At 50.8% G+C, this 23148-nt stretch overlaps 2 protein-coding genes and 1 long non-coding RNA gene across 4 annotated transcripts; 2 read left to right on the top strand and 1 right to left on the bottom strand.

Moving 5' to 3' along the window:
• The first annotated feature begins 1751 nt into the window (after positions 1-1751).
• Positions 1752-8262, top strand: Arl2 (ADP ribosylation factor like GTPase 2). Of its 2 annotated transcripts, none has more exons than XM_021638342.2 (5): positions 1752-1909; positions 4886-4996; positions 5084-5246; positions 6555-6635; positions 7831-8262. In XM_021638342.2, exons 1-5 carry the CDS (start codon positions 1845-1847, stop codon positions 7963-7965), a joined length of 555 nt encoding a protein of 184 aa, XP_021494017.1. In that variant the 5' UTR covers positions 1752-1844; the 3' UTR covers positions 7966-8262. The 2 variants fall into 2 exon arrangements, with proteins under 2 accessions (XP_021494017.1, XP_060241021.1); XM_060385038.1 differs by lacking the exon at positions 7831-8262 and adding an exon at positions 7505-7816.
• Positions 8263-8574: 312 nt separating this feature from the next.
• Positions 8575-21999, top strand: Snx15 (sorting nexin 15). The gene is made up of 9 exons (XM_021638507.2): positions 8575-8852; positions 13350-13565; positions 17012-17047; positions 17251-17371; positions 18427-18542; positions 18637-18784; positions 19045-19188; positions 20643-20900; positions 21430-21999. Exons 2-9 carry the CDS (start codon positions 13467-13469, stop codon positions 21519-21521), a joined length of 1014 nt encoding a protein of 337 aa, XP_021494182.1. The 5' UTR covers positions 8575-8852; positions 13350-13466; the 3' UTR covers positions 21522-21999.
• Positions 10541-13356, bottom strand: LOC132654624 (uncharacterized). Its single transcript, XR_009592272.1, has 2 exons — positions 12678-13356; positions 10541-10728 (listed from the first exon to the last, which is right to left on the bottom strand). It is a non-coding gene; the product is annotated as an uncharacterized LOC132654624 (long non-coding RNA).
• Positions 22000-23148: the final 1149 nt, after the last annotated feature.

The following is a 23148-nucleotide window of genomic DNA, read 5'->3' as shown; positions in this document are numbered from 1 at the left end:
AGGTGTGTATTAAAATACAACAGGTGTCTGTGTTTTTATCGGTTAGGAGGGCAGGTTAGAGAATACCACTGTAATAATTATAGGCATTTATAATAAACATTAGCAGCTAATTTTATATTTTTTACAAAAAACAAAACAAAAAACCTATTGGGGCTCTAGCATTTATATTTATTATATAGCATTTATTTATATACTCTCTGAAAAGTCCCCAGAATTCCAAATGTCACACAATTGCAAAAGCTATCTGCAGCTGGCAAAACTACATCTCTGCTAGAGCACAAGGCAAATCACAGTTGCTTTGAAGGAGTCTCATATCACTTCATGTGGGATTAAAACGAAAAAAAATTTTTTTTTGAGACATGGTTTCTCTGTGTAGCCTTGGCTGTCCTGGACTGGCTTTGTAGACCAGACTGGCCTCAAACTCACAGAGATCCTCCAGCCTCCACCTCTCAAGGTGTTATGATTACAAGCAGGTGCCACCATGTCCAGCTGCAACATTATAATATTGCTGTGAGTTTTTTGTTGTTTTGTCTGGGATTTTTTGGTTATTATTTGTATTTTTTGGTTATTATTTGTTTTGGTTTTTCTGAGGGTTTCTCTGTAACTCTGGCTGTCCTGGAACTCACTTTGTAGACCAGGCTAGCCTTGAACTCACAGAGATCTACCTGCCTTTGGCTTCCCAAGAGCTGGGATTAAAGGTAAGTGTCACCATGCCTGGCTTGCTGTGTTTTTGTTTTTTGTTTTTTTTTTTAATAATTTATTTAATTTTATATGCATTAGTGTGAAGGTGTGAGATCCCTTGGAATTGGTGTTACAGTTTTGGGCTGCCATGTGGGTGCGGGGGAATTGAACCCGACTCATTTGGAGGAGCAGACGATGCTCTTAACCACTGAGTCATCTCTTCAGCCCTCGCTGTTTTGTATTTTTTTTTTTAAAGAAACCAAAATTCCAAAATTCTCACTACATACATACAATAATAATAATAATAGTTTTGTTTGTTGTTTTTTTTTTTGTTTTTTTTTTTTTTGCTTTTGTTTTTTGAGACAGGGTCTCGGTATATGTAGTCCTGGTTGGCCTACAACTCGATATTTGGCCAGAGTGGCCTCAAACCCACAGAGGTCCACTTGGCTCTGCTTCCTAGGGAGTTAAAGGTGTGTGCCACCTCAACCAGCCAGTTTTATTCTAACGGCTGGAATCGAGCTTCCCAACCCGATAGCATCCTGGACGGGGCAACCAATCCTTTGTGCGGGTCTGATCGCTGCAATGCGGGGAACTTAGAGCTCTAAACGACCGTGGTGCCACTGAACGACCCAAAGGCGCCCCTACTGCTCGCCCATTTCGAAAGGGCTCCTAGAGGGCATCGTCACCCTGGACTGAAAGCACGGAGCCATTTCCTTCAGAGCCCCGGACCAGGGTCCACCTGTTCTCTCTGTCACTAGCAAATGTGGATAATACAAGTCACAGGATGCGCGGGAACCGGGCCACGTTACGGTTCCCGAGTGATGCGTCAGCCCTTTGTGGAAGCAGGTTCGGGCTCCTGGCTCTCGGGTCTTCGCTACCCAAACGAGCTCCAGCTCGAGAAGGTCAGCTTCGCGTCCCCGACCGAGGCCGAGGTGTCTGAAGGCTCGGGGTCCGACGCCCTAGGCCACCAACCCTCAGCCGTTCGGAGGCGAAGGGTTAACGCAGCAGGCCGCAAAGTCACCGCCGCGCCGCTAGGGGGCGACGTCCCACCGCCGCGGTCACGTGACCTGGAGGGCGGAACCAAGCGCCCGGCTGGCCAATAGGAGTGGGGAGCGGGGTCCTGGGACTGGAAGAAACGGCGGCCCGGAGGGGGCTACGGGATCATGGGGCTTCTGACCATTCTGAAGAAGATGAAGCAGAAGGAGCGAGAGCTGCGGCTGCTCATGCTGTATCCTCCGAGCGCCCGAGCGGTCGCGAGGGTAGCGGGCCCCGCCGGGTGGGCGGAGTCGGGCGCGGGGGCGCGGCCGCCGTAGGCACCCGCTGCCGGTGGTGCGTCACGCACGCGGCGCTACCACTGCTCGTCGCGGTGCCGGGGTGGGCAGTACCACTCTGCGGGGCGGGGGGTGGCGTCCCAGGGCCGGCTCGGTGGTCTCAAGGCCAGGCCTAGACCGGGGACTCCAGTGTCATTGGCAGGCGCGACGCCGTGGGGGTGACTCGGACGTTAGGGTCCGAGCGTGGGCCCCGCTCCTCCCCGGCGCTGACCCCCACCCCTTTGTCCCCGGTGTTCGGCCCTGGCGGCTCCTGTAGGATCGGAATCCTGGGGGCGTAAGGACCGCCTAGGCCCCTGCAGCTAGTCGTGGACTCCGTTGGCCTCAGGTCCAACTGTCACTCAGCGTCCCAGCCGACCTACCATTGAATTAACTGGTGCCTGCATCACCCGCCGTCCGCTGTACCTGGCAGCCTAGACGTCAGCGAGCCACAGACTGGCAGAGGGAGAAGAGGGAAATTAATGTGCATTTAGAACTTTACGACTCCTGTCTGTTTTAGACAGTTCTGAGAAAGACACTCATTAGATGACTATGGAGCACCCACTATGTTAGGGAATGTGGCAAAAGAGGGAAACGAAGAAGCCTGTATTGTGGCTATGCTGCAGTGGAAGAGGAGGAAAAAATGTGATAACGCAAGTAAATGTGTAGTGTGGGTAAAGAAGAGTAGAGTCCACAGTGGTCAAAGAACATGCCAAGATGGTAATTGTTGATCGAACACTTGAGGGAGGTAGGGATAGGGAAAACTTAAGCAGGTGCGGGTGCAAAAGCTCTGGAGGAGGATGAGACTGCCATTATTCAAGAAAAGTCGGGAAGTAGAGCGTGGCTGGAGAGAGGGCGAGCCCATGGACTGAGACCATTTTGGCAGCTGTACTATGAAAGTGACATGGTGGCTTGGACCATGATGGAAGTAGTGAGGTCATGGAAGGAGGGTATTATGACAATAGTGCGGATAAGCCCCGCTGCTAGATTGGAGGAGAGGAGGTGAAGTTAAGCCTCAACTCCTATCTGGCCAGAGTAATCAGAAGAACCAGGAGTCCTTTGCTGGGATAGGAAGCTGTTCTAGGAGAGGAGCGGGTTCCTGGGAAGACACCAACCCTAACAGGGCAGGTAGGTGGCAGCCGTCAGCCTAGAAATGACTCTGAGATGAGGGGCACAGGGATCTGGGAGAGGACCAACAAGAGTGGCTGGCAGTGCTGGAGTGGAGTGCAACCCGGGCCACCTGAGCAACAGAGAGCAGTGAGGAGGTCGTTGGAGACCTAGCTGGCAAGGCGAGGCTCAGGAAGCAGCAGTCTGATAAGAGGAGACTTAAGAAAGCAAGAGGATAAGTAAAGATGGCTCAGTGGTTAAGAGCGCTTGTTGCTCTTACAGAGGGGGTTCAGTTCCCGGCATCCACTTGAGCCTCACAGCCCTCTAACTTCAGTCCTGGGGTCCTGATATCCTTAGTGGGCACTGTGCTCATATGCTGTACATGCATACATGCAGGTAAAACTCATAAAATATTAAAAATAAAAAACGGACATGGCATGGCATACCTTTAATCCCAGCACTCGGGAGGAAGAAGTAGGTAAATTTATGGGCTCAAGTCCAGCCTGGTCTACAGAGTGAGTTCCAGGACAGCCAGGGCTATGTAGACCTTATTCTTAAAACAAAAATGCAGGAAAGGTCCAACGTGGCAGTAAAGGCCTGGAATTCTAGCGCACAGGGGGGCAGAGTCTGGAGAACCTCCACAAGTTTGAGGCCAGATAGCAAGGCCCTGTGTGGGGGAGGGGGTGCAAAAGCAAGACGATGGAGGTTGGTGCGGATGAGTGTCAATGCCTGTTCTCAAGATGCTCTGTAGAGGCAAGCTGGGACTGACTCACTAGCTGATAGGGCAGTGAGTGAAGACAGGGTTCTGCTGCTGCGTGTGAGATGGGAGTTGTCCGCTAATGAGGAAGATACAGGAGAGAGACATCAGGAAGGGTGATCAGTGTAGGAAGGGACAAGATAGTCAGGGATAGCTTTCCAAAGCTAAAGTTGGGCAGCAGAAGACAAATACTCTGCTCACGCCCTCTCGCAGCTGGGTGTCACTGGGCAGGGTCCAGTGAGCAGGAAGAGGTCCTGACTGCAGAGCTTGTCTCTTCCCGTTCACCCTTCAGTTCAGGCTTTGGCTGCTGCTCCTAGTTCTCTCCTGCTGTTGAGCTCGCCCATTGGCTTGTTCTCTGCAGATCATTCCAGAAACAGGTGAAGGTGGTCGCCACCTCTAGATACTTGCACTTGGTTCTTCAAAAGGCTGGGTCCATCTATTTGGGGCCTCAACACCCCACAGGGCCTTATCTGGACCCTAAGCTGAAAATCACTCCTTCCCTCACTGGTTTCAGGTACCCAACTTTCTCTTCCGCTTTAGTCTTTAATATTTTTTAGACTTATTTATGCATGTGAGCACTTTGCCTTTATGTATGTACGTGCACCCTATTGAGTGCCTGGTCCCCAGAGGCCAGAGTTTGGTTGCGAACCACCGTGGGGGTGCTGGGACTGAACCCAGCTCCTCTTGACTGCTGAGCCATCTCTCCAGCCCCATTATTTAGTCTCTTGCTAGTGTTTAAGTTGCATGAGGGTGGAGACCCTGAGGGGCCTGGCACATGATAGGCCCTCAATATTTGTTGCATAAATTATGGTACTTTGCTAAACGCCTGGCTCCTAGCACAGGTTACTTTGAGTTGGCCAACATGATAAAATTCCATTTTCATGCGTCCACATTTGTCTCAAGCCAATTATGAGCCAGGCATATGCTCAACTTGTTTCAGTATACGGTAGGAAATAGTCCCCAAGAGGGTGGTCATGTGATGCCGAGTCCTCCAGCAGAGCTCAGGGACTTCTCCTTAGCCTTTGTGCCCTAGTGGCCTGGACAATGCTGGCAAAACAACCATCCTCAAGAAGTTCAACGGAGAAGATGTGGACACCATCTCCCCAACCCTGGGCTTCAACATCAAGACCCTGGAGCACCGAGGGTGAGAAGGGTCACTGAAGGCCACTAGGGGCTAGGGAAGGTAGGGAGGGCAGGACCAGCCTGACCTTCATTGCCCCTCCCTTCCCAGATTCAAGCTGAACATCTGGGATGTGGGTGGCCAGAAGTCTCTGCGCTCCTACTGGCGGAACTACTTTGAGAGCACGGATGGCCTCATCTGGGTGGTGGACAGTGCTGACCGCCAGCGCATGCAGGACTGCCAGAGAGAACTGCAGAGCCTGCTGGTGGAAGAGGTGTGCCCTGGGCTTCAGGAAGGCACAGAACCTCCCTCAGCCTCAACTTCCATATTCCTAAAATAATTAGGCTAGTCTTGCCATTTGTTATAAAAACTGAAAGATGTTTCGAGACAGGGTTTCTCTGTGTAGCTGTCCTGGACTCACTTTGTAGACCAGGTTGGCCTCCAACTCTGAGATTGGCCTGCCCCTGCCTGAGTGCTGGGATGACAAGCGTGCTCCACTTCACCTAGCTTAAAAGACTTTATGGTTTGACACAGGCTTTTACTCTGTATCTCAGACTGGCCTTAACTGGCTGAGGCTTGAACTGCTTATCCCCCTGCCTCGCCTTCCCAAATGATGTGCGTACAACATATCACAGGTGTATGCCACTATGCTCCATTATTGGCTATTTATTTTGACATGGTTTTTTGGGGGGAGGGGCAGTGGAGGGGTGTTTAAGATCAGGTTTTCTTAGGTAATTCGGGCTGGCTCCAAAACCATCCTCCTGCCCCAGCCTCGTAATCCTCATGCCAGGATTACAGCTGGCACCACCAATGCTGGGGAATGAGCAGCTCCTTAAGCTGCAGGCGCTACTTGGACACTGCCTTTTCCTTAGTGTGCTCCGACTGTCCCGGGGCCTGAAACTCGTTGCCACACTTCAGTTAGCTGAAGGCCAGGGCAGTTTTGAGAGGGTCCGAGGGAGCTGTGAACGGCTGTGCAGGAACCACAGGAATGCACGGGACTGTGAGGGTCACATAGACACATGCCGCTGGGATGACCTCGGCCCCTCCTGGAGTACCGAACAGGTCTAGAGAGGTCCCTTTGTTGTCGGAGGCTGAGCCAAGGCCCAGCAGGGCTAGGCCCCATTAGATTTCTCTTTGCACATGGAGAGATTCTACAAACGCACCAAGGGGAATAAGTAGATAGAGAGGCCAATGGGGCAGTCTGCTGAAGTACAATTGAAGGGTTCTGTGGACTGGGAGGAGGGGCAGGTGATTCTATACCAAAGTCCCCAGGGCAGGCCCCCAGCACTCTCATGCTATCTGTACATGGCCAGAGCTACAGAGGGCTTGGGGGTCATTGTGGGCAAACACTCTCTCCCTCATTAAGGAAGAGGAAACTGAGGCATGGAGGGAAGAGATGCCCCCTGGGTGGTAGCTAGCCTTAGTAGCCCTGCCCACTTTGCCTACCCCACCTGCCCCTCCCCTACAACCTGGAGCCCTGTTCCTGACCCTGCATGCTGACCACTGACCTTATGGCTTGTAGAGAAGGGATCAAGCGTACCCTAAGCCTCCTCTACCCCCAACCTGTCTTCTCTTTCCCCAGCGCCTGGCTGGAGCAACTCTCCTCATCTTTGCCAACAAGCAGGATCTGCCTGGAGCACTGTCCTCTAATGCTATTCAGGAGGTGAGTCAGGCCCCATTTGCAGGCTGGCCGAGTAAAGGGTCTTTTTAATTTTACTTATTTTTGGCCTTCTGAAACGGGATTTCAGTAGCCCTAGCAGGCTTCAGACTTACTAGGAAGCCAAGCGACCTTGAACTGCTCCTCCTCCTCCTCCTCCTCCTGCCACCTCTAGAGCTCTGGGATCACAGGTGTGCACCGCATGTCCGGTTCCTGCAGTGCTGGTGACTGTTCCCATAGCCTTGTGCACGCTAGGCAAAACCCTCTACTAACTGAGCCACATCCCCAGGCCTAGTAGGTATTTTTTTGAGGTGGGATTTCTGTAGCCTGAGCTGGTCTAGAACATACCATGTAGCCCAGGCTGGTCTCAAACTCAGCAGCAGTCCTCTTGCCTGGAATTCCAAACATTCGCCTCCGTGGCTGGCTAATAATTGGTATTAAAAGCAATTATTAGCTCCTACCGTGTGGCAGGACCTAAGCAGAGCCCTGGGAATCTGATGCTTAAGAGGGCAGAGCGGCCCACAGTCTGGGAGAAGGCAGACCTATAAAAATAGGTCATTTCACCGGGTTCTGGCAGCCAGACTGTAGTGAGTGCTCTCCATCTCGAGGTTACCTGCATGGACTCACAAGTTTCATTCTTCATTTGTACAACAATCACGTGAGGGTAAAGCAGACACAGGCTAAGTAACCTGTCCAATGTCACATAGTAGGTAAAACAAGCCAGGATTGTGTGTCATGCTGCCCCAGCCCTGGAGCACGCCTTAACTGTGACTCCAGCGGGCTTAGAATCTTGGTTTTTATCCCAGAGGGTTTGGTGTCACCCTTCCTGCCTCCACCTCCTCCCCCACCCCCCCACCCTGTGTGCTGTATTATAGGTGTGCCGCACCACACCTGGCTTTTGAGTCTGGCTGTCACCTTTTAACTGGCTGTGTGACATGGAAGGGTGCAGAGCCTCTGAGTTGGATTCCCTCCTTGGCAAAATGGACCACACCGTCCCTGGATTGGAAGGCCGTAGGCAAGAGATGAAATGGTTTCTGTAGTCCCTGCAAAATGCCTGGCTCCTAGCACACACTCAGAAAGCAGCCCAAGCTGGCTTTCTGTCACTGAGTAGCGCTGCTGTGTAGCTACAAAGGCACCTGCCGGGTGACTGGGAAAAGACAGGCCGAGGCCTGCTGGTACCACCAGTCCTTTATGCCCCCAGGCCCTGGACCTGGCCTCCATCCGCAGCCACCACTGGCGAATCCAGGGCTGCAGTGCTGTCACCGGCGAGGACCTGCTGCCTGGTATCGACTGGCTCCTTGATGACATCTCCAGTCGTATCTTCACTGCCGACTGAGCTGCTTCAGTGTCCCCAGCTCACTGTCTAGGCCCTTGTCTTCCTCAGCCACCAGCCAGGAGGGAAGAGCACCAGCCGGCCAGACTAACACTCCCTACCCCACCGTGACCTGCTGCTGCTACTGCTGCCCGCTGCTGCTCCCCCTGGGCGAGGGCTGTCACCCTGGTTCCCAGAGTGGCCTGCAGCTGCCATGCCAAAAGGAAAGGCTGGGAGGGACTCTGTGCTGCTACCAAGGTCCTGGGTATCGCCTCTGTCCGGCAGTAAGAATAAAGCACTCCTCGCCCAGTTCCTGCCTGAGCCAGTTGTGAGTCACTGACTGGAGCGCTCACCTGGGATGCCGGCTCTAGAGGGCCCAGATCGGAGCAGAGGGGTTAGCTTCAGTCCTATCAAATGAATATGCTCAGGGCTGGGCTGGCTGTTGCCATCTGCAAGAGGCCAAGCAGGCTTCCTAGAGGAGGTGACCTTAAAACAGGGACTCAAGGAGAAAGATGTTTCTGAGAAGGGAGTGCCAATTCCTGCCTTCATCAGTACGAGTTACAAAACACTTCCTCCCCGCCCCATCCTGGGGCTCACAGATAGCTTAGATTCAGTTCCTAGCTTGCCAGTGCAACCAGGAATACCGTGCGGTGGGCAGTCTGCACAGCTCTAGGAAGCTGGATCCGAAAGAGCTCCATAAAGGATTGCGGTGCAGAGGAGAGGGCACACAGGTGGCCGGAGCAGCCTGCAACTGCCAGAGCCTGATGTTGAGAGCACTGGAGGCTCCTAGCCAGGCTGTCCTCAGCCACTGATGGCTCCGTCCCAAGAGCTACCAGAGGCTAAGCGCAGGGTCAGCCCGACTCCACAGACTTACGTATTCCTTCCACAGGACGAGCTGAGCCTCTGGCAAGGTAAGTGGCTGGCTCAAAGCCTGCACATGGGACCTGAACCCAGCCACCTGGCACCAGCATTCTGCCACCTCTTGTTGCTCATGTTTGAAATCGAAATGCCCAGGGAAGAAGCTGGCTGGAGGTCCTGACGCCACCAAGCCCAGCAGACTGTGTCCTGGGGTCTGTAGGCACTATTTTTTAGTTCTATTTTATTTGGGGTTTCTTAATGCCGCTATCTCCCTTCCAGCGCCCCCACCCAACACTAAGGAGGAGAGAAAGAAGGTTAGAAGGGAAAGGGGACGTAGACTTCTCTAGACTTAGTTCCAACTGGTTAGGGTCACTGGGTCCTTGGGGAAAATACCAGTCTCGGTCATCAGGATACCCAGCAATCCAGCAATGGCAAACGCAAGATGAACAAGCAGCCTTCTTCCTCGAAACCCTTACCCCTTCGAGAGCTAGGCTCTCATATTTATACTCCCTGCCAATCCTTGGAATTAAACTCTCTACAGCTGGCAAAGATCATGTGCCTCTCTGAGCCCACACAAGGCTGTTACCAGCTGGCAAAGACCACGCCCCTCTCTGGGCCACATGAGGCAGTCATCAGCTGTGGACAAACTAAAAGTAGCTCCATACCCCATGCTTGGCACAAAAACGAAAACCTGTTTACATAACATAACTTGAGTTTTTAAAGAAACCAAAACTTCCACTACAGTTAACTAAAGGGAAGTGACACACTGGGCTTGCGCCCCACCCATGCCACCTCTAGAGAGGCAGGGGCCTGAGCAAAACCTGGGTCCTCGGGGAGGGAACACAGGCGTCTAGTCTTTCCAGACAGGCCTGATGTGGATCTGCCGAGGAATTTAAAGAGCCTTCCCTGCCCAGGTTCAGCTCTCCCAAGACAGGTTTCTGCCCCTCCCCTCCTTTTCTTCCTCTTCTGCCTCAAACCATTTGTTTTTTCAAGAAAGGGTTTCTCTGTAGCTCTAGCTGTCCTGGATCAGGCTGGCCTCGCTTCTCAGCCTGCCTCTGCTTCTGTCTGAGAATGCTGGGATTACAGCCATGCACACTGGGCCAGGCTTCAAAACTTTTTTTTGTGTGTGTGTAACCCAGGCTGGCCTAGAACTCATCTGCCTCAGTCTCCCCAGTGCTGGGATTACAGGTTTGTACCACCACTCCAAACACAGTTTTCTTTGTGTTGATTAAATTGCACAGCACCCAGGAACACACTGTTGTCTCAGGCTCTGGGGAGAGTCACCCAGGATGACAGCCAGAGCCTGGAACAGGCCCTGCCATACTAAAACTAGATACCAGCAGGCAGCCTTGTTTGGCTCAGTTGTTTTAGATTAGCACGATGCTCACCGTCCTTAGCCAGAGCAGCCTTAGCCAGGGCAACTTCTGGGAACCTTGTCTACTCTTGTCAAAATCCCAGAAGAGGCTTAAGTTTATGGTAGATTGCGATTCGAGCAATAAGCCCCCATCTTCCAAGCTGGCTTGTTATTTTAAAAAACACTCTGCTAACAGGGCAGGGGTGGTGCACGCCTTTAGTCCCAGCGCCTGGGAGGCAGAGGCAGGTGAATCTCGTTGAGTTTTAGGCCAGCCAGGTCTACAGAGTGAGTTCCAGGACAGCCACGGCTACAGAAAGAAACCCTGTCTGAAAAAACCAAAAAAGAAAAAAAACAAAACCCAAGAAGAACCACAAAAAACACTGTGTATGTGTGTTGAGATAAGGTCTCAAGTCATCAGCTTTATTGGGTGGCAGCGGCAGCTGTCCTTTTCTCCAGAACCTGAAGTCAGCGTGCTCTCGATCCCATCATGAACCCAGAGACAACCGTGGCTCTGCCACAGAACTCTCTGATACCTGGGCTTCTGTCCATCTGGTGAAAGATCATGTCAGCCCCTGCTAATAGGAATAAGCTGGCGTCAGATGCATCAGGAGCACCAGGTCAGTGTCAGCTCTGATTGTGATTTGAAACAATGGGAGCTTAAGCATTCATACCCTGAAGCAAAGGAGTCACTCTAGTACCAGCTCTCCTGGGCCCCAAGCAAGTAGGGAGAAGTGAATTAAGCACAGAGGACAGAAAACAGCATTATGGTCATCAAAGGACTGAGGAGAGAGCAAGTGCTGAGATGGAGCCTCATCTCACAGGCAATGGGCAGGAGCCATGGGCACAAAGCAGCTGCCACCTTTCCCTGCCACTTCTGCTGGCATCCGGTATACCTGGAGATCTGTGCAGGGCCAGGAACTATACTGCTCCAGACAAATAAGAGCTTAGCAAGGACAGGGAGAGGCAAAGAGAATCAGGAAGCTAGGCATAGCCATGCACACCTGTAATCCCAGCACTTGGGAGTGGAGGCAGGAGAACAAGGAGTTCAAAGACACTCTCAACTACACAGAGAACTCGAGGCTAGCTGGGGCTAGGTGAGATGCTGCCTCAGAGCTGAGAGAGAGAAGTGTGCCACACATATCTGAGGAGACTAGAAGAGGGTGTTGGATCGTCTGGAGCTCAGTTACAGGCAGTGTGAGCTGCCAGCCATGGGTCCTCTAGAGAAATAGCAAGCACTCTTTAGCCACTGAGTCTTGTCTTTAAGCCCCCTGACAATCCTTTCTGCTCCCATGAGGAATGGCTTAGTGAAATTCATTCTGATAATGTCAGTTGTCTCCAAGTACATGCTAAGCCAGGAGGGAGCATTCACACTCCCAAATCCTTCAAATTTATAGGTGCCACCAGCCACAGTCTGGGCATCACAGGTCATCCTGTGGGTGTGTGGCTGTGTGTGTGTGTTCGGGGGTGGGGGCCAGAGTGCTGCCCTGGCTCTGTATCCTGAGCACCAATGATGGTCATGAGGGATTTGCTCCTCTCTAATTCCCACAGGGGCGTATCACCCATGACAGTGGACCCACAGTCAGCATTCTATTTAAGAAGGTCCTGGGGCTCTGCCCATCTCAGTAGCCCTGTGGTGGTTTGAATAAGAATGGCCCCCACAGGCTCATATATTTAAATGCTTAGTCATCAGGGAGTAGCACTATTTGAGAAGGATTAGGAGGTGTGGCCTTGTTGGAGGAAGTGTATCGCTGTGGGTAGCCTTTGAGGTTTCAAAAGCCCAAGGCAGGCCCAGTATCTCTCTCTCTCTCTCTCTCTCTCCCTCTCTCTCTCTCTCCCTCTCTCCCTCTCTCCCTCTCTCCCTCTCTCCCTCTCCTGCCGGTTGATCCAGATGTAGAACTCTCAGGTACTTCTCCACACAGTGTCTGCCTTCATGCCACCATGGTGATCATGGACTAAACCTCAGAAACTGTAAGCAAGTCCCAATTAAATGGTTTGGAGTTTTTGTTTTTGTCTTGCATTTGTTTGTTTGTTTTTCAAGACAGGGTCTCTCTGTGTAGCCTTGGCTGTCCTGGAACTAGCTCTGTAGACTAGGCTGGCCTCAAAGTCATAGAGATCCATAAGCCTCTGCATCTCCAGTGCTAGGACTAAAGGCATACACCATCACACCCAGCACCTCCTCAGATTTTTCAATGGTTCTTTTATCTACTCTTTCCCATTTGAAGATGGGATTTCTGCTAGTGGTGGAATGTGCAGGAATCTACGTGTTTGGTGATAACATGTTGATATGACTTCCTCACCAATCTGGCTTTGACCTGGTGTTGGTTTTTCACCATACCTGTGTTCTGCCAGCATGACCCTTGGTCAGCTCTATTATAGTAGACACTGTTACAAGTCCCAATTTCCATAGATAAAAAACTAGGTGGAGCCAAGGCCATACAGAAGAAAGGAAAAAAAAAAAAAAAAAAAAAGGAAGAAAGAAAACTAGGTGCAAGCAGTTAAGGGAGGAAAATGTGGTGATGCTTACCTGTGATCTCAGCATTTGGGAAGTGGAGAAGGGAGGATCAGAAATTTAAGGCTAGCCCCAAGTCCATAGTGAGTCTGAGGCCAACCTGGGCTAACATGAGATCATCACAAGGTCCCACCTCCTGAAATTTAAAGCAGTAAAGGGGAATTCAGACAGCTGTAAGCCTTATGACTTGAGAGCCTCTGTCACTTTCCAGCTGTTTCAGCGTCAGAAAATGTCAGTCACCCAGCCAATCCCGCACAGGGATGCAGGGAACTTAACTTGGCTGTCTGGCCCATTGTGAACACAGTGAAAGTCGCGTGGGTCAGGCCCTGTGCCAAGCACCTGTAGATCCAGCTACTTAGCAAGCTGAGGAAGAAGGATATTTTTAAGCCCAGAAGTGCGACTGGGCAACACAGCCAAGACCGTAGCTCAAAAGAATTCATAAAATAAGTAAGAGGCGAGATAGACATAAAGAGAAGGAGGGGAGAAGTTTCGCAAGTCTTTAAGAAGTGTGTACGTTGGGGTAAGATGAACTCAATCACCCGCCCCGGCGTCAGCTGGTAAAACCTCCCCCAAACAACCAATCCTAATTCTCTACCCAGATCTCCGCTTTACCAATGACCTAGAACTTGTCAGACACTCCCTTAGCCACGCCCCTAGGCCAAGAACAGCTGTGTCACTTGCGACTAGGTCCCTGGGCCTGGAGGAGAAGAAGGGCTCGGGCCGGTTCCGGGCGGTGGCAGCGGGCTGAACGCGCGGAGCGGGGCCGGCGTGCAGGAGGAGGAGTCGGCGGCCAGCTCCGCTGTCATGTCGCGCCAGGCCAAGGACGACTTCCTGCGGCACTACACCGTCTCGGACCCCAGGACCCACCCCAAGGGTTACACGGAGTACAAAGTAACCGCGCAGGTGAGCGGGACCCGGCGAGGGGAGCGGTACCCGGGTAAGCGGCCCGGCGCCCACGGTGTCCCTTAAAGGCATAGAGCTGCTGGGAGGTCGCGGTTTGGCCTACAGAAGTGGGTTTCCCCTTTAAAAGGAGCCGGAGGCGGCCGCCTCACCACCCGGGGCGGGGCTGAGGGTCGTTTTTAAACGCGCGGACCACTGCTCTGCCGGGCGCCGGTGCCCCTGCCTCATTGACTGTGCTGGCAAATGCAGTCAGTCTTCAAGTTTCTTAAAGCAAGAAAACTCCGGGTTAGCCCAAATACTCCTTCTCTAATCGCTTGGAGTAACTTGATGATTAGCTCTGCTTCATCCGTAAAAACCCCTCTATCTTATTTATTTATATTTTTTTGGAGACAGGGTCTCTCCACTCAGCCCTGGCTGTCGTGGAACTCGCTCTGTACACCAGGCTGGCCTTGAACTCACAGATACCCCTGCCTCTGCCTCCCACGAGCTGGGATTAGAGGCCTAGGCTGCCATGCCCAGCTATGAAAAGGTCTTTCAAAGAGTTTTTCGTTAAAAATACATTTCTGTGGTTTAAAAAACTCAGGCAATTCAAAGAGTGAAGTCTGGCATCTTCAGAGCTCTCCAAGGAAGTCAATAAAAGCTGAAGCTGGTGTTTGTAACGATAAAACTTAAAATGAGCATGTAGAGAGAGACCTGGGAGAAACTGAAAATAAATCCGCACGAAAGAATGCTTTCAGAATTTTACTCGAGGCCTCCAGCGGGAGAAACAGGGTTGCTTCCGGAAGGCTGACTGTATTTTTTCTTGTACTTAAATTTTTTTCATTTTGTCACCTGTTAAAAGAAAGCAAACACATAAAAGTCCCTCTCAGAGGGTCTAAGCCAAAAGAATCCTACATGTCTCCAGTGTGCTCAGCCCAAAAACTTGCTTCTTCCCCATGCCAAAAAAATACAGAGTAACTGTCTCTAGAAAGATGGCCGGAGGGTAGGATGCAAAAGCATTTGTTAGCCTTTTGTATGTCTTTCTGTTAGCTTTTGAGACCTAGTCACATGCCTTACACATGCATTTTATTTCTTTTTTTCAGTGCTATGGTTGAACTCAGGCCCGTCCACGTGCTAGACAAGTGCAACACACACACACACACACCACTCTCAAACTCAATATGTAATTGAAGATGATCTGAACAGCCCCTCCCCTTGAGTGCTTGGGTCACATGTGCCAGAACATCCCATTGGATGATCCTTGTCTTTTATTTAAGAAAATTATTTACTTCTTCCCTACCCCCCCCCCCCCACACAGGATAGGGTTTCTCTGTGTAGCCCTGGCTGTCCTGGAACTCTCTGTTAGACCAGACTGGCCTGGAACTCACAGAGATCCTCCTGCCTCTGCCTCCTGAGTACTGGGATTAAAGCTGTGTACCACCATATTTTGTAATGTTTTAGTTTTTGTTGTTGTTGTTGTTGTTGTTTCGTTTTTTGTTTTTGTTTTTTTCCAGATACAGAGTTTCTCTGTAGCCTTGGCAGTCCTGGACTCTGTTTGTGACTAGGCCTCTGCCTCTGCTTCCCAAATGCTGGGATTAAAGGCATGTGCCACCACCGCCCAGCCAGATTCATTTACTTTTATTTTATATGTGTGAGTGTTTTGCCTGCGTGTATGTATGTACACCAGATACATGCCTGGTGACCCCAAAGGTCAGAAAAGGTTTTGAATCTCCTGGAATTGGAGTTAGACACTTTCAGTCTGCCATCTGAGTGCTGGGACCCGAGCCCAGGTCCTCTGCCACAGCAGCAAATGCTTTTAGCTGCTGAATCATCTCTCCAGCCCCCTTAGTTTTGATTTGTGTGTATGTTCGTGGGGATGTGTTTCCCAGCTTGCTTGGATGCCTGTGGAGGTCAGGAGAAGGAACATTAGATTGAATCCCTGGAGCTGGAGTTAAGGTTTTGAGCTACATACCATGGGTGCTGTTCTGGGCACTGACCTCTGGTCCTTGGACAATCTGGACAAGCTCTTAACTACTGAGCCATCTCTCCAGTCCCCACCCTTAACTCTTAAATAAGTATCTTAATCATGTTTGATTTGCTGGGGTCTAGAAAAAATTGTTTTGAAAACTGCTAATGATTACGAACTGTACAATCTTACTGTAAAACATCTATAAACGTAACAGTGAAAACCAAGTATTCCTTCTGTCTCGGGCCAATTCTGTTCTTCTAGAGTGCCCAACCCCAGTTGACTTCGTCTATCTTCTTGGTTCTGTGACCTCAGGGCTCCTCCCTTGAGGAACTGAATCCTGGGGCAGACTCTCACTTTTTTTTAATGATTTATTTTTCTTTTATGTGCATTGGTGTCTTGCCTGCACCATGTCTGAGTGATGTTGTTGGATTCCCTAGAACCAGAGTTACAGACATTCATGAGCCACCATGTGGGTGCTGGGAATTGAACCTGGGTCCCCTGGAAGAGCAGTGCTCATAACCACTGAGCCTTCTCTCCACCCCCAGACTTTCTTTAGAGAAGCGGAGCTTTTTGTTTTCTGAACATAGGAAATGGCCCTAGGAAGGAATTAGGAGAAAAGTTAAGTTGAGAGCCAGGCCTGATGGCACATGTCTTTACTCCCAAGCCCTCAAGAGGCAGAAGCAGGCAGATCTCTGTGAGTTTGAAGCCAACCTAATCTACACAGCAAGTTCTAGGCCTGCCAGAGCTACATAGGGAGACCTTGCCACCTCTCTAATAAATAGATAGATAGATAGATAGATAGATAGATAGATAGATAGATAGATAAAAGACCAACATTAAAAACATAATAAAGTTGACTATGGGGTTACCTAGATACATAGTCCATATCCTCACTTTATTTTTATTTTTTCCAAGACAGGGTTTCTCTATGCAGCGTTGGCTGTCCTGGGCTCAACTTTGTAGACCAGGCTGGCCTCGAACTCACAGAGATCCTCTTGCCTCTGCTTCCCTGAGTACAAGGATTACAGGCATGCGCCACCGCGCCCAGCTCAGTATCCTCAGCTTTATCAGGTGAAGATATGGGTGTACTATTGGAAAACTTCTCAAGGAGCTGAGGATGAAACTCAATGGCAGAGCGCTAGCTCAGATCTCAGGAAGTCCTGAGTTCAATTCTTAGTACCAAAAATAAACAATAAAATAGCTGAGCCTAGTTGTGCATGCTGTAATCCCAGCATTTGGGAGGCAGGTTGGCGGATTTGGAATACATAGCCAGCCTCTGCTACTAGGTGGTTTGAGGCCAGCCTGGGCTGCGTGAAACCCTGTGTCCAGAAACCCAAAAGAAAACTGGCTCCAAGCCTTAAATCCAGTAACTCTTCTAACAGCAGGCATTTTCCTTTGAGGGAAACTAGAAGGCCCTTGAGACTTACTCAGCTTTTCAGGGGCAATCCAGTGTTACGTATCAGGCTCTGGTCTAACCTGGCTCTTGCCTTTCCTTTCTCAGTTCATCTCAAAGAAGGACCCAGAGGATATCAAAGAGGTAAGGATCCTGGGAAAGAGGGGCCTGTTCCCATGTCCATATCCCAAATTACTAAGCTTGTAATAGCTTGTATCTTTAAGGACCTGCCTCCTTTCTTGGTGGAGAGGGTGTGTGCAGTCCTTCTTGGCCCCTAGGACACCCTGAGCATGGGAAGGCCACTTTCCCCACCTTGATGGCCCAGTCAAGTGTCACATGCCTCATAGGTAGTAGTCTGGAAGCGATACAGTGACTTCCGTAAGCTCCACGGGGACTTGGCCTATACTCACCGCAACCTCTTCCGCCGCCTAGAGGAGTTTCCGGCTTTCCCCCGAGCCCAGGTGTTTGGTGAGTACTGAACCTCTGGCCTCGGTGTGCAGGGAGATTTAGGCAAAGGGGCCTTGGACTGGTGGGGCTGGTGAAGTGTGATCTTGTACCCTGAACAGACACTTCAGGAAAACTGGATGAGCCTTCTGAGATGCTCTCCTTGAAATATGGGGAAACTGAGTCTCAAAGCAACCTACCCCTTATTGTGTGTTGGGCTATTAACATTCCCATCAAGATGAGGTTCAGCAAAAGGGCCTTTGTCTGAGCCTTAGTCTGTTTTCTGCTGCAATTAACACAATACCACACGCTTGAATGCATAGTTATTACAGAAAAAAGGCTTATTTTGACATAGGGCTCTGGTCCAAGGTTCAGAGGCCACATCTGCTGTTGGCTCTGTTGCTGGCAGAGCCCCAGGTTGGCAGGGAGCATCACATAGGCAGGGAGGACATGAGTGACAAAACTAAGCTAGTTTTTATAACAGAGAACCCAAGAGTCCATTAGGTCTACATAGCAGGTTCCAGGCCAGCCAGAATTATATAATGAGACATGGTAAAAGAAGGAAAGAAAGAGGGGCTGGAGAGATGGCTCAGAGGTTAAGAGCACTGCTTGCTCTTCCAGAGGTCTTAAGTTTAAATCCCAGCAACCACATGGTGGCTCACAACCATCTATAATGAAATCTGGTGCCTCTTCTGGTGTTCCGGTGTACATGCAGACAGAAAAATTGTATACAAAATAAAAAATAAATATTAAAAAAAAGAAAGACAGAGAGAAAGGAAGGAAGGAAAGAAAGAAGAAAAGAAAGGCATTTCTTGCTTCCCTGTCTATGTACCCTTGAGAACAGGGAGCTTGTTTCTCTCCCTGACCTGAAGCCAGCAGGAAGCAGGTTTCATTACATGTCTGGAGGAAGACTGAGATGAACAGGGAGGGAGATGCCTTTAGGAGGAGCCAGGGAAGGCTCGTGGGAGCATGGGGGGCCAGCAGGCTACTCGGCACTTGTCAGGCAGAACCAGGAAATGTGGGCTTGGGGACCAGAAGCCCCTGTTATCACGGCTGCTCTCCTGTCCCTGGGTCTGCAGGTCGGTTTGAAGCCTCCGTGATTGAGGAGCGGCGAAAGGGTGCAGAGGACTTGCTGCGCTTCACAGTGCCCATCCCTGCGCTCAACAACAGCCCCCAGCTCAAGGAATTTTTCCGGGTAAGGCCATCTGCTCTTCCCCTCGCTCCTCCATAGCTTCCCTCCCTCCCAGCATTCCTGACTCCTCTCCCCTCCTGGACCTTGTCTCCTGCAGGGTGGGGAGGTGACACGGCCCTCTGAGGTGTCCAGGGACCTTCGAATCCTGCCACCCCCTCTCATCCCTACCCCACTTCCTGGTGAGGCCCGACTACTCCAGCCACTGCCTGCAGAAAGGAGGGGCCAGGAGGAGTTGGAGGTGCCAGGTACAACAGGTTCAGCGAAGGGAGTGAGTCTCAGGGAAAAGCAGGGGTGGGCAGTTCTCCTGCCCACCTGTGGAATACCTCTGAGCAGGTCCTTTTTCTTTTCTGGGCTTCAGTTTGCTCATCTATCAAACAGTTCTAGACCTATTTGTGGCCATGTCTATATCCATGGTTGCTGCAAGGATTAAGCGAGATGGAGATTGTCTTTTGACAGCTGAGAAGGAGTAAGTGCAGGCATCAGTGTCCCCCTGGTCTCTCCTCAGTGGACCCCCTACCGTCCAGCCCTGCCCAAGAGGCCTTGGATCTTCTCTTCAACTGTGACAGCACCGAAGATGCATCCAGCTCTCCAGCTCGAGGTCCCCTCTCTGAGGCTGAACTTGCCCTTTTTGATCCTTACTCCAAAGAGGGTAAGGAGCAAGGGTGGGGTGAGAACAACTAAGGGGCAGGAAGGGAGTTCATGCCATCTTGTAGGCCCCTTGGCACTGCTGCCCTGAAGCCAGCTGGCAGCCTCCATGGCCACGAGAAGCTTTGAGCAGCTGTGGAGGGGGAGCGGAGCCCTCCTCTCTGCACACGCTCTGGGTAGCGCAGCATCACAGGGTCACATGCTCATGGACCTGCTGCAGCTGGCTGTGGCAGCATACACCCAGAATCCCAGCACTTGAGAGGCAGAAGCAGAGGCAGGAGGATCTCTATGAGTTTGAAGCTGTTGTGATCTTCATCACAGTCCAAGTCAGTGAGGGCTACATAGCCTCAAAGACAAAGCAAAGCAAACAGAAAACGAGGCCAGAGAGGACCCCCAGTCAATGGGGCAAGGTCTGGGCCTGAAGAGCAGCAGGCCCTGGGCTCCCACAGTGACCTGGGCCCATCAGAGTTAGGCTGGTTTCCCCATACAGGTCATGGCACTGAACTACTCACAAGTCCCCAGCAAAGAAACACTGAAGCTTGATCCACTCATGCTGCGCCTGCAGCTGGGGTGTTCGGTGGCTGAGCTGGCTGGGGACGCAGCTCAGCTGGTAGAATGTTTGGCTAGCATGCACGAAGCCCTGGCTTCAATTTCTAGTGCCACATCTAAAAACAGAAATAAGGGCCTTCAAGATGGCTCCACGGATAAAGCCAACAAGCCTGGAGACCTGCACTCACATGGTAGGACACAACAGGTTCTGGCAGTTGTCCTCCAACCTCTGTACACACACATGTACACACACATAGACACATACATATAGACCCACATATATACATACACACATTAAATGTAAACTTTTTTTTAATGGGCGGGCTAGATATGGTGGTTACACACCTTTCATCCTAGCACTCAGGAGAGGCAGGCAGATCTGTGAGTTCAAGATAAGCCTAGTCTATGTAGCAAATTACAGGATAGCCAGGGTATCTGTACAGGATAGTCTTTTATTAAAGACCCTGTCTTTAATAAAAACAAACAAAAATGGTTAGGTGACACACGTCTGTAATCCCAGCACTAGAAAGGCAGAAAGATCAGCAAGATGGCTCAGAGGGTGAAAGCACCCTCCTTGTGAGCCTGACAACCCAAGTTCCCTCCCTAGAACCCACCATAGATGAAAATACAACTCCCCAAACCTGTCCTCTGGCCTCCACCTGGGTGCCAGGGCACACCCTCACCCTCGCTCTCACGTGTGCAACAAGAACACACTAAGCCTTTCCAAAAAGCTCTGCCAAACCAATTGCGGTCACCGCTGCTCTGCTCTACTCAAGTGAGTTCTGGCTTGTCCAGGCTCTTCCATGGGGGCCAGTTTGGGTCCTGATAAACAAAATAAGCCTGGAATGGGCAACAGGCCCTGGGAAAGAGGGGGCCCAACTGGTCTAAATCCTCCCTGTTTTACTGCAGACAGGACAGGCCCCAGCCCCACCCACACAGGTGAGCTGGCAGCCGTGGAGGTGCAGTCCAAAAGGCTGGAGCAGGAGCCCTGGGAGCCAGGAGGACAGGCGGAGGAAGAGGCTGAGGCTGGAGCGCCTGCCCCAGCTTACCTAGGCCAGGCCACAGAGCTCATCACTCAAGCCCTGCGGAATGAAAAGGCTGGCGCCTATGCTGCTGCTCTCCAAGGCTACCAAGATGGGGTGCACATCCTGCTTCAGGGAGTCTCGGGTGAGTAGGGCGGTAAGGAGGAAGGGAAAGTGAAAAGCAAGGGGCCTGGGGAGATGGCACCACGGAGGAGGTGCCTGCTGTGCAAACATGAGGAACTGAATTAGAACCCAGAACCCACACGTGGCGTGCAAGAGCGCGCACTAAGGAAAGCAGGTGTTCCTATGGCATGATGGGAGACACATACAGGAGAATCCCTCAGAAACTCAAGGGCTGGTGAGCCTGGCATATGCAGCAGAGAACAACAAAGAGACCCCATCTCCGATACGGTGAAGGAGGAGACCTACAGCTAAGGTTGTCCCCGTATCTTCACATGTTCACTCTCACACACATGTGAAATATTTTAAAGGAAAAATAAGGATCAAGAGCCTTTGTTTCTCACAGGTCAGCTGGAGACGTTGGGCAGACTTCTTCCTTAATTTTCTTAATAGCTTCATAAAATGTAACAAAGACACACTAGGGCCCAGGGCAGGGCAAAGGGCACGTTACAGCCAGCGGTTCTGAAGGTAGCTGTGCCATCTGCTTTCTACAGGTGACCCATCCCCTGCCCGCCGGGAAGGTGTGAAAAAGAAGGCAGCGGAGTACCTGAAACGGGCAGAGACCCTTCAAGCGTACCTGCCCTGAGCGGGGACCCTTCCTGGGATGTCGGCTCCAGCACTGCCAGCCTCCTCCATGCCTCTCCTGGGGACCTTGCCTCGTCCGCTGCTCTTGTAACCCCAGGGCCGTATCTGTTAACTGGATCAAGTGTGAGAAAAGCTGAGGCTTATCACCTCTGACCTGCCTGCCTCCTTGGAGTCAGACGTGACCCTCTGGTCCTATCTGCCTGTTTCATGTGAGTGGCATCTGGGCCACTGATTTGTCAGTTCACCCTTTAGAGCCAGCATCTGTAGCCAGACCTGGCCCACTGCCTTTTTTCTAAGGCCCTCGAGATACAAGAGATTTTCCTTTTCTTTCTTTCTTTTCTCTCTCTCTCTCTCTCTCTCTCTCTCTCTTTCTCTTTCTTTGTTGTTGTTGTTAATGGTTGGAAGGAAAAGGATTCTTTGACAAGTGAAAAATTTATAAAATCTAAATGTGTGTGAATAAAAAATGTGTCAGAACACAACCAAGTCCGTTTGCTTACTATTGCCTATGGCTGAGTTTACTTAAACCAACAGAGTTGAATTAGCTGTGTCTAGCAAATCATACCTAACGTGTCACAGCCATCTCTAATGGGAACAGTAAAAGTCATAAAGGCAGCCCAGCAACCTCACAGAGATCCGGCAAAGCTAAGCAGAGTGAGGCAGTCGCTGTGTGCAATCTCCCACTCTTTTGGCCTTGATCTCTATGTGCCCCATGTTTAGGGGGCTTTCGTTATTTGTACAACTTGGGGATATTGTACTGATGGAAGTTTCCTTATGAATCTGAAAGAATCAGACTAACTTTGTAACCTATGTTTCTTTTAATTGCCTTGTAACTTATATTTGCAAGTTTTAGGCCCATGTTAATTAAAGCCTCTTAGTGCTTCTCCAGAGAACTGAGGAATGTAAAAGTTCCTGACATTACCCATCTGTGAGGGCAGAGATAAGGAAGAGAACAAGCAGAGATCTCTACTAAATGGAGAAAAAAATCACCGGCTGGTGCCGGTGAGATGGGCTTTGTTTGGAAACTAGGCCAAATGGCCCCAATCCTTCTCCTGACCTTTGATCCAAAGCCTGAAACCCCCACTCCTCAGAACAGACATGGGATGAGTTAATCACCCTCCCACATTTAACTGTGGATGGCAGGAAATTCCAAACTGACTTAAAGATCAGATATTTACGACAGGGCTGACTGGACCTAAGGGTGACCAGAACTGACCAATTATTTTAAAAGTTAAACACTTCTTCCAATCCTAAATTGCCAAGAAGTCCACCCCAGGAGATTCCCGCCTTGTGTCTTTTAAAAACCTAAGCTCTTTGTCTCCCGGTGCCACTCCTAGCTGATCAGCAGGGGTGACCCCATTGCAATGGTTAGGAAGAGTGAGTCTCTTGCGTTTTTGTATCGATGGATGATTAGTTTCCTGAGTTCTCTTCATACCTTCTTATATTTAGGCTCTTGCTGGGCCTAACAAATCATGCCTCCTCCCAGGACTACTGCTTCTACACTTCCCCAGGAATTTGCTGACCATAGTACCCCTCCTGCTTTAGGGCAGTTTCCTTATCTGGGCCTATTTGAAGGTCTTCCTTATGCCCTGGAGGTTGTGACTCCAGTAAATATGCCAGATACCTCCTTA

This window comes from Meriones unguiculatus, chromosome 1, assembly GCF_030254825.1.
Source record: "Meriones unguiculatus strain TT.TT164.6M chromosome 1, Bangor_MerUng_6.1, whole genome shotgun sequence".
Lineage (NCBI taxonomy): Eukaryota > Metazoa > Chordata > Mammalia > Rodentia > Muridae > Meriones > Meriones unguiculatus.
The sequence above is the reverse complement of the archived record's forward strand: the minus strand, read 5'-3'. Positions and strand labels throughout refer to the sequence as shown.

What these genes read in the sequence shown, in the direction of transcription:
- Arl2 (XM_021638342.2), top strand. Translation starts at nt 1,845, where the DNA reads ATGGGGCTTCTGACCATTCTGAAGAAGATGAAGCAGAAGGAGCGAGAG. An exon ending in AAGACCCTGGAGCACCGAGG is followed by an intron (nt 4,997 to 5,083) that starts GTGAGAAGGGTC and finishes CTCCCTTCCCAG; the next exon opens with ATTCAAGCTGAACATCTGGG. An exon ending in AGAGCCTGCTGGTGGAAGAG is followed by an intron (nt 5,247 to 6,554) that starts GTGTGCCCTGGG and finishes CTCTTTCCCCAG; the next exon opens with CGCCTGGCTGGAGCAACTCT.
- Snx15 (XM_021638507.2), top strand. Translation starts at nt 13,467, where the DNA reads ATGTCGCGCCAGGCCAAGGACGACTTCCTGCGGCACTACACCGTCTCG. An exon ending in AGTACAAAGTAACCGCGCAG is followed by an intron (nt 13,566 to 17,011) that starts GTGAGCGGGACC and finishes TTCCTTTCTCAG; the next exon opens with TTCATCTCAAAGAAGGACCC. An exon ending in TGATCCTTACTCCAAAGAGG is followed by an intron (nt 19,189 to 20,642) that starts GTAAGGAGCAAG and finishes GTTTTACTGCAG; the next exon opens with ACAGGACAGGCCCCAGCCCC.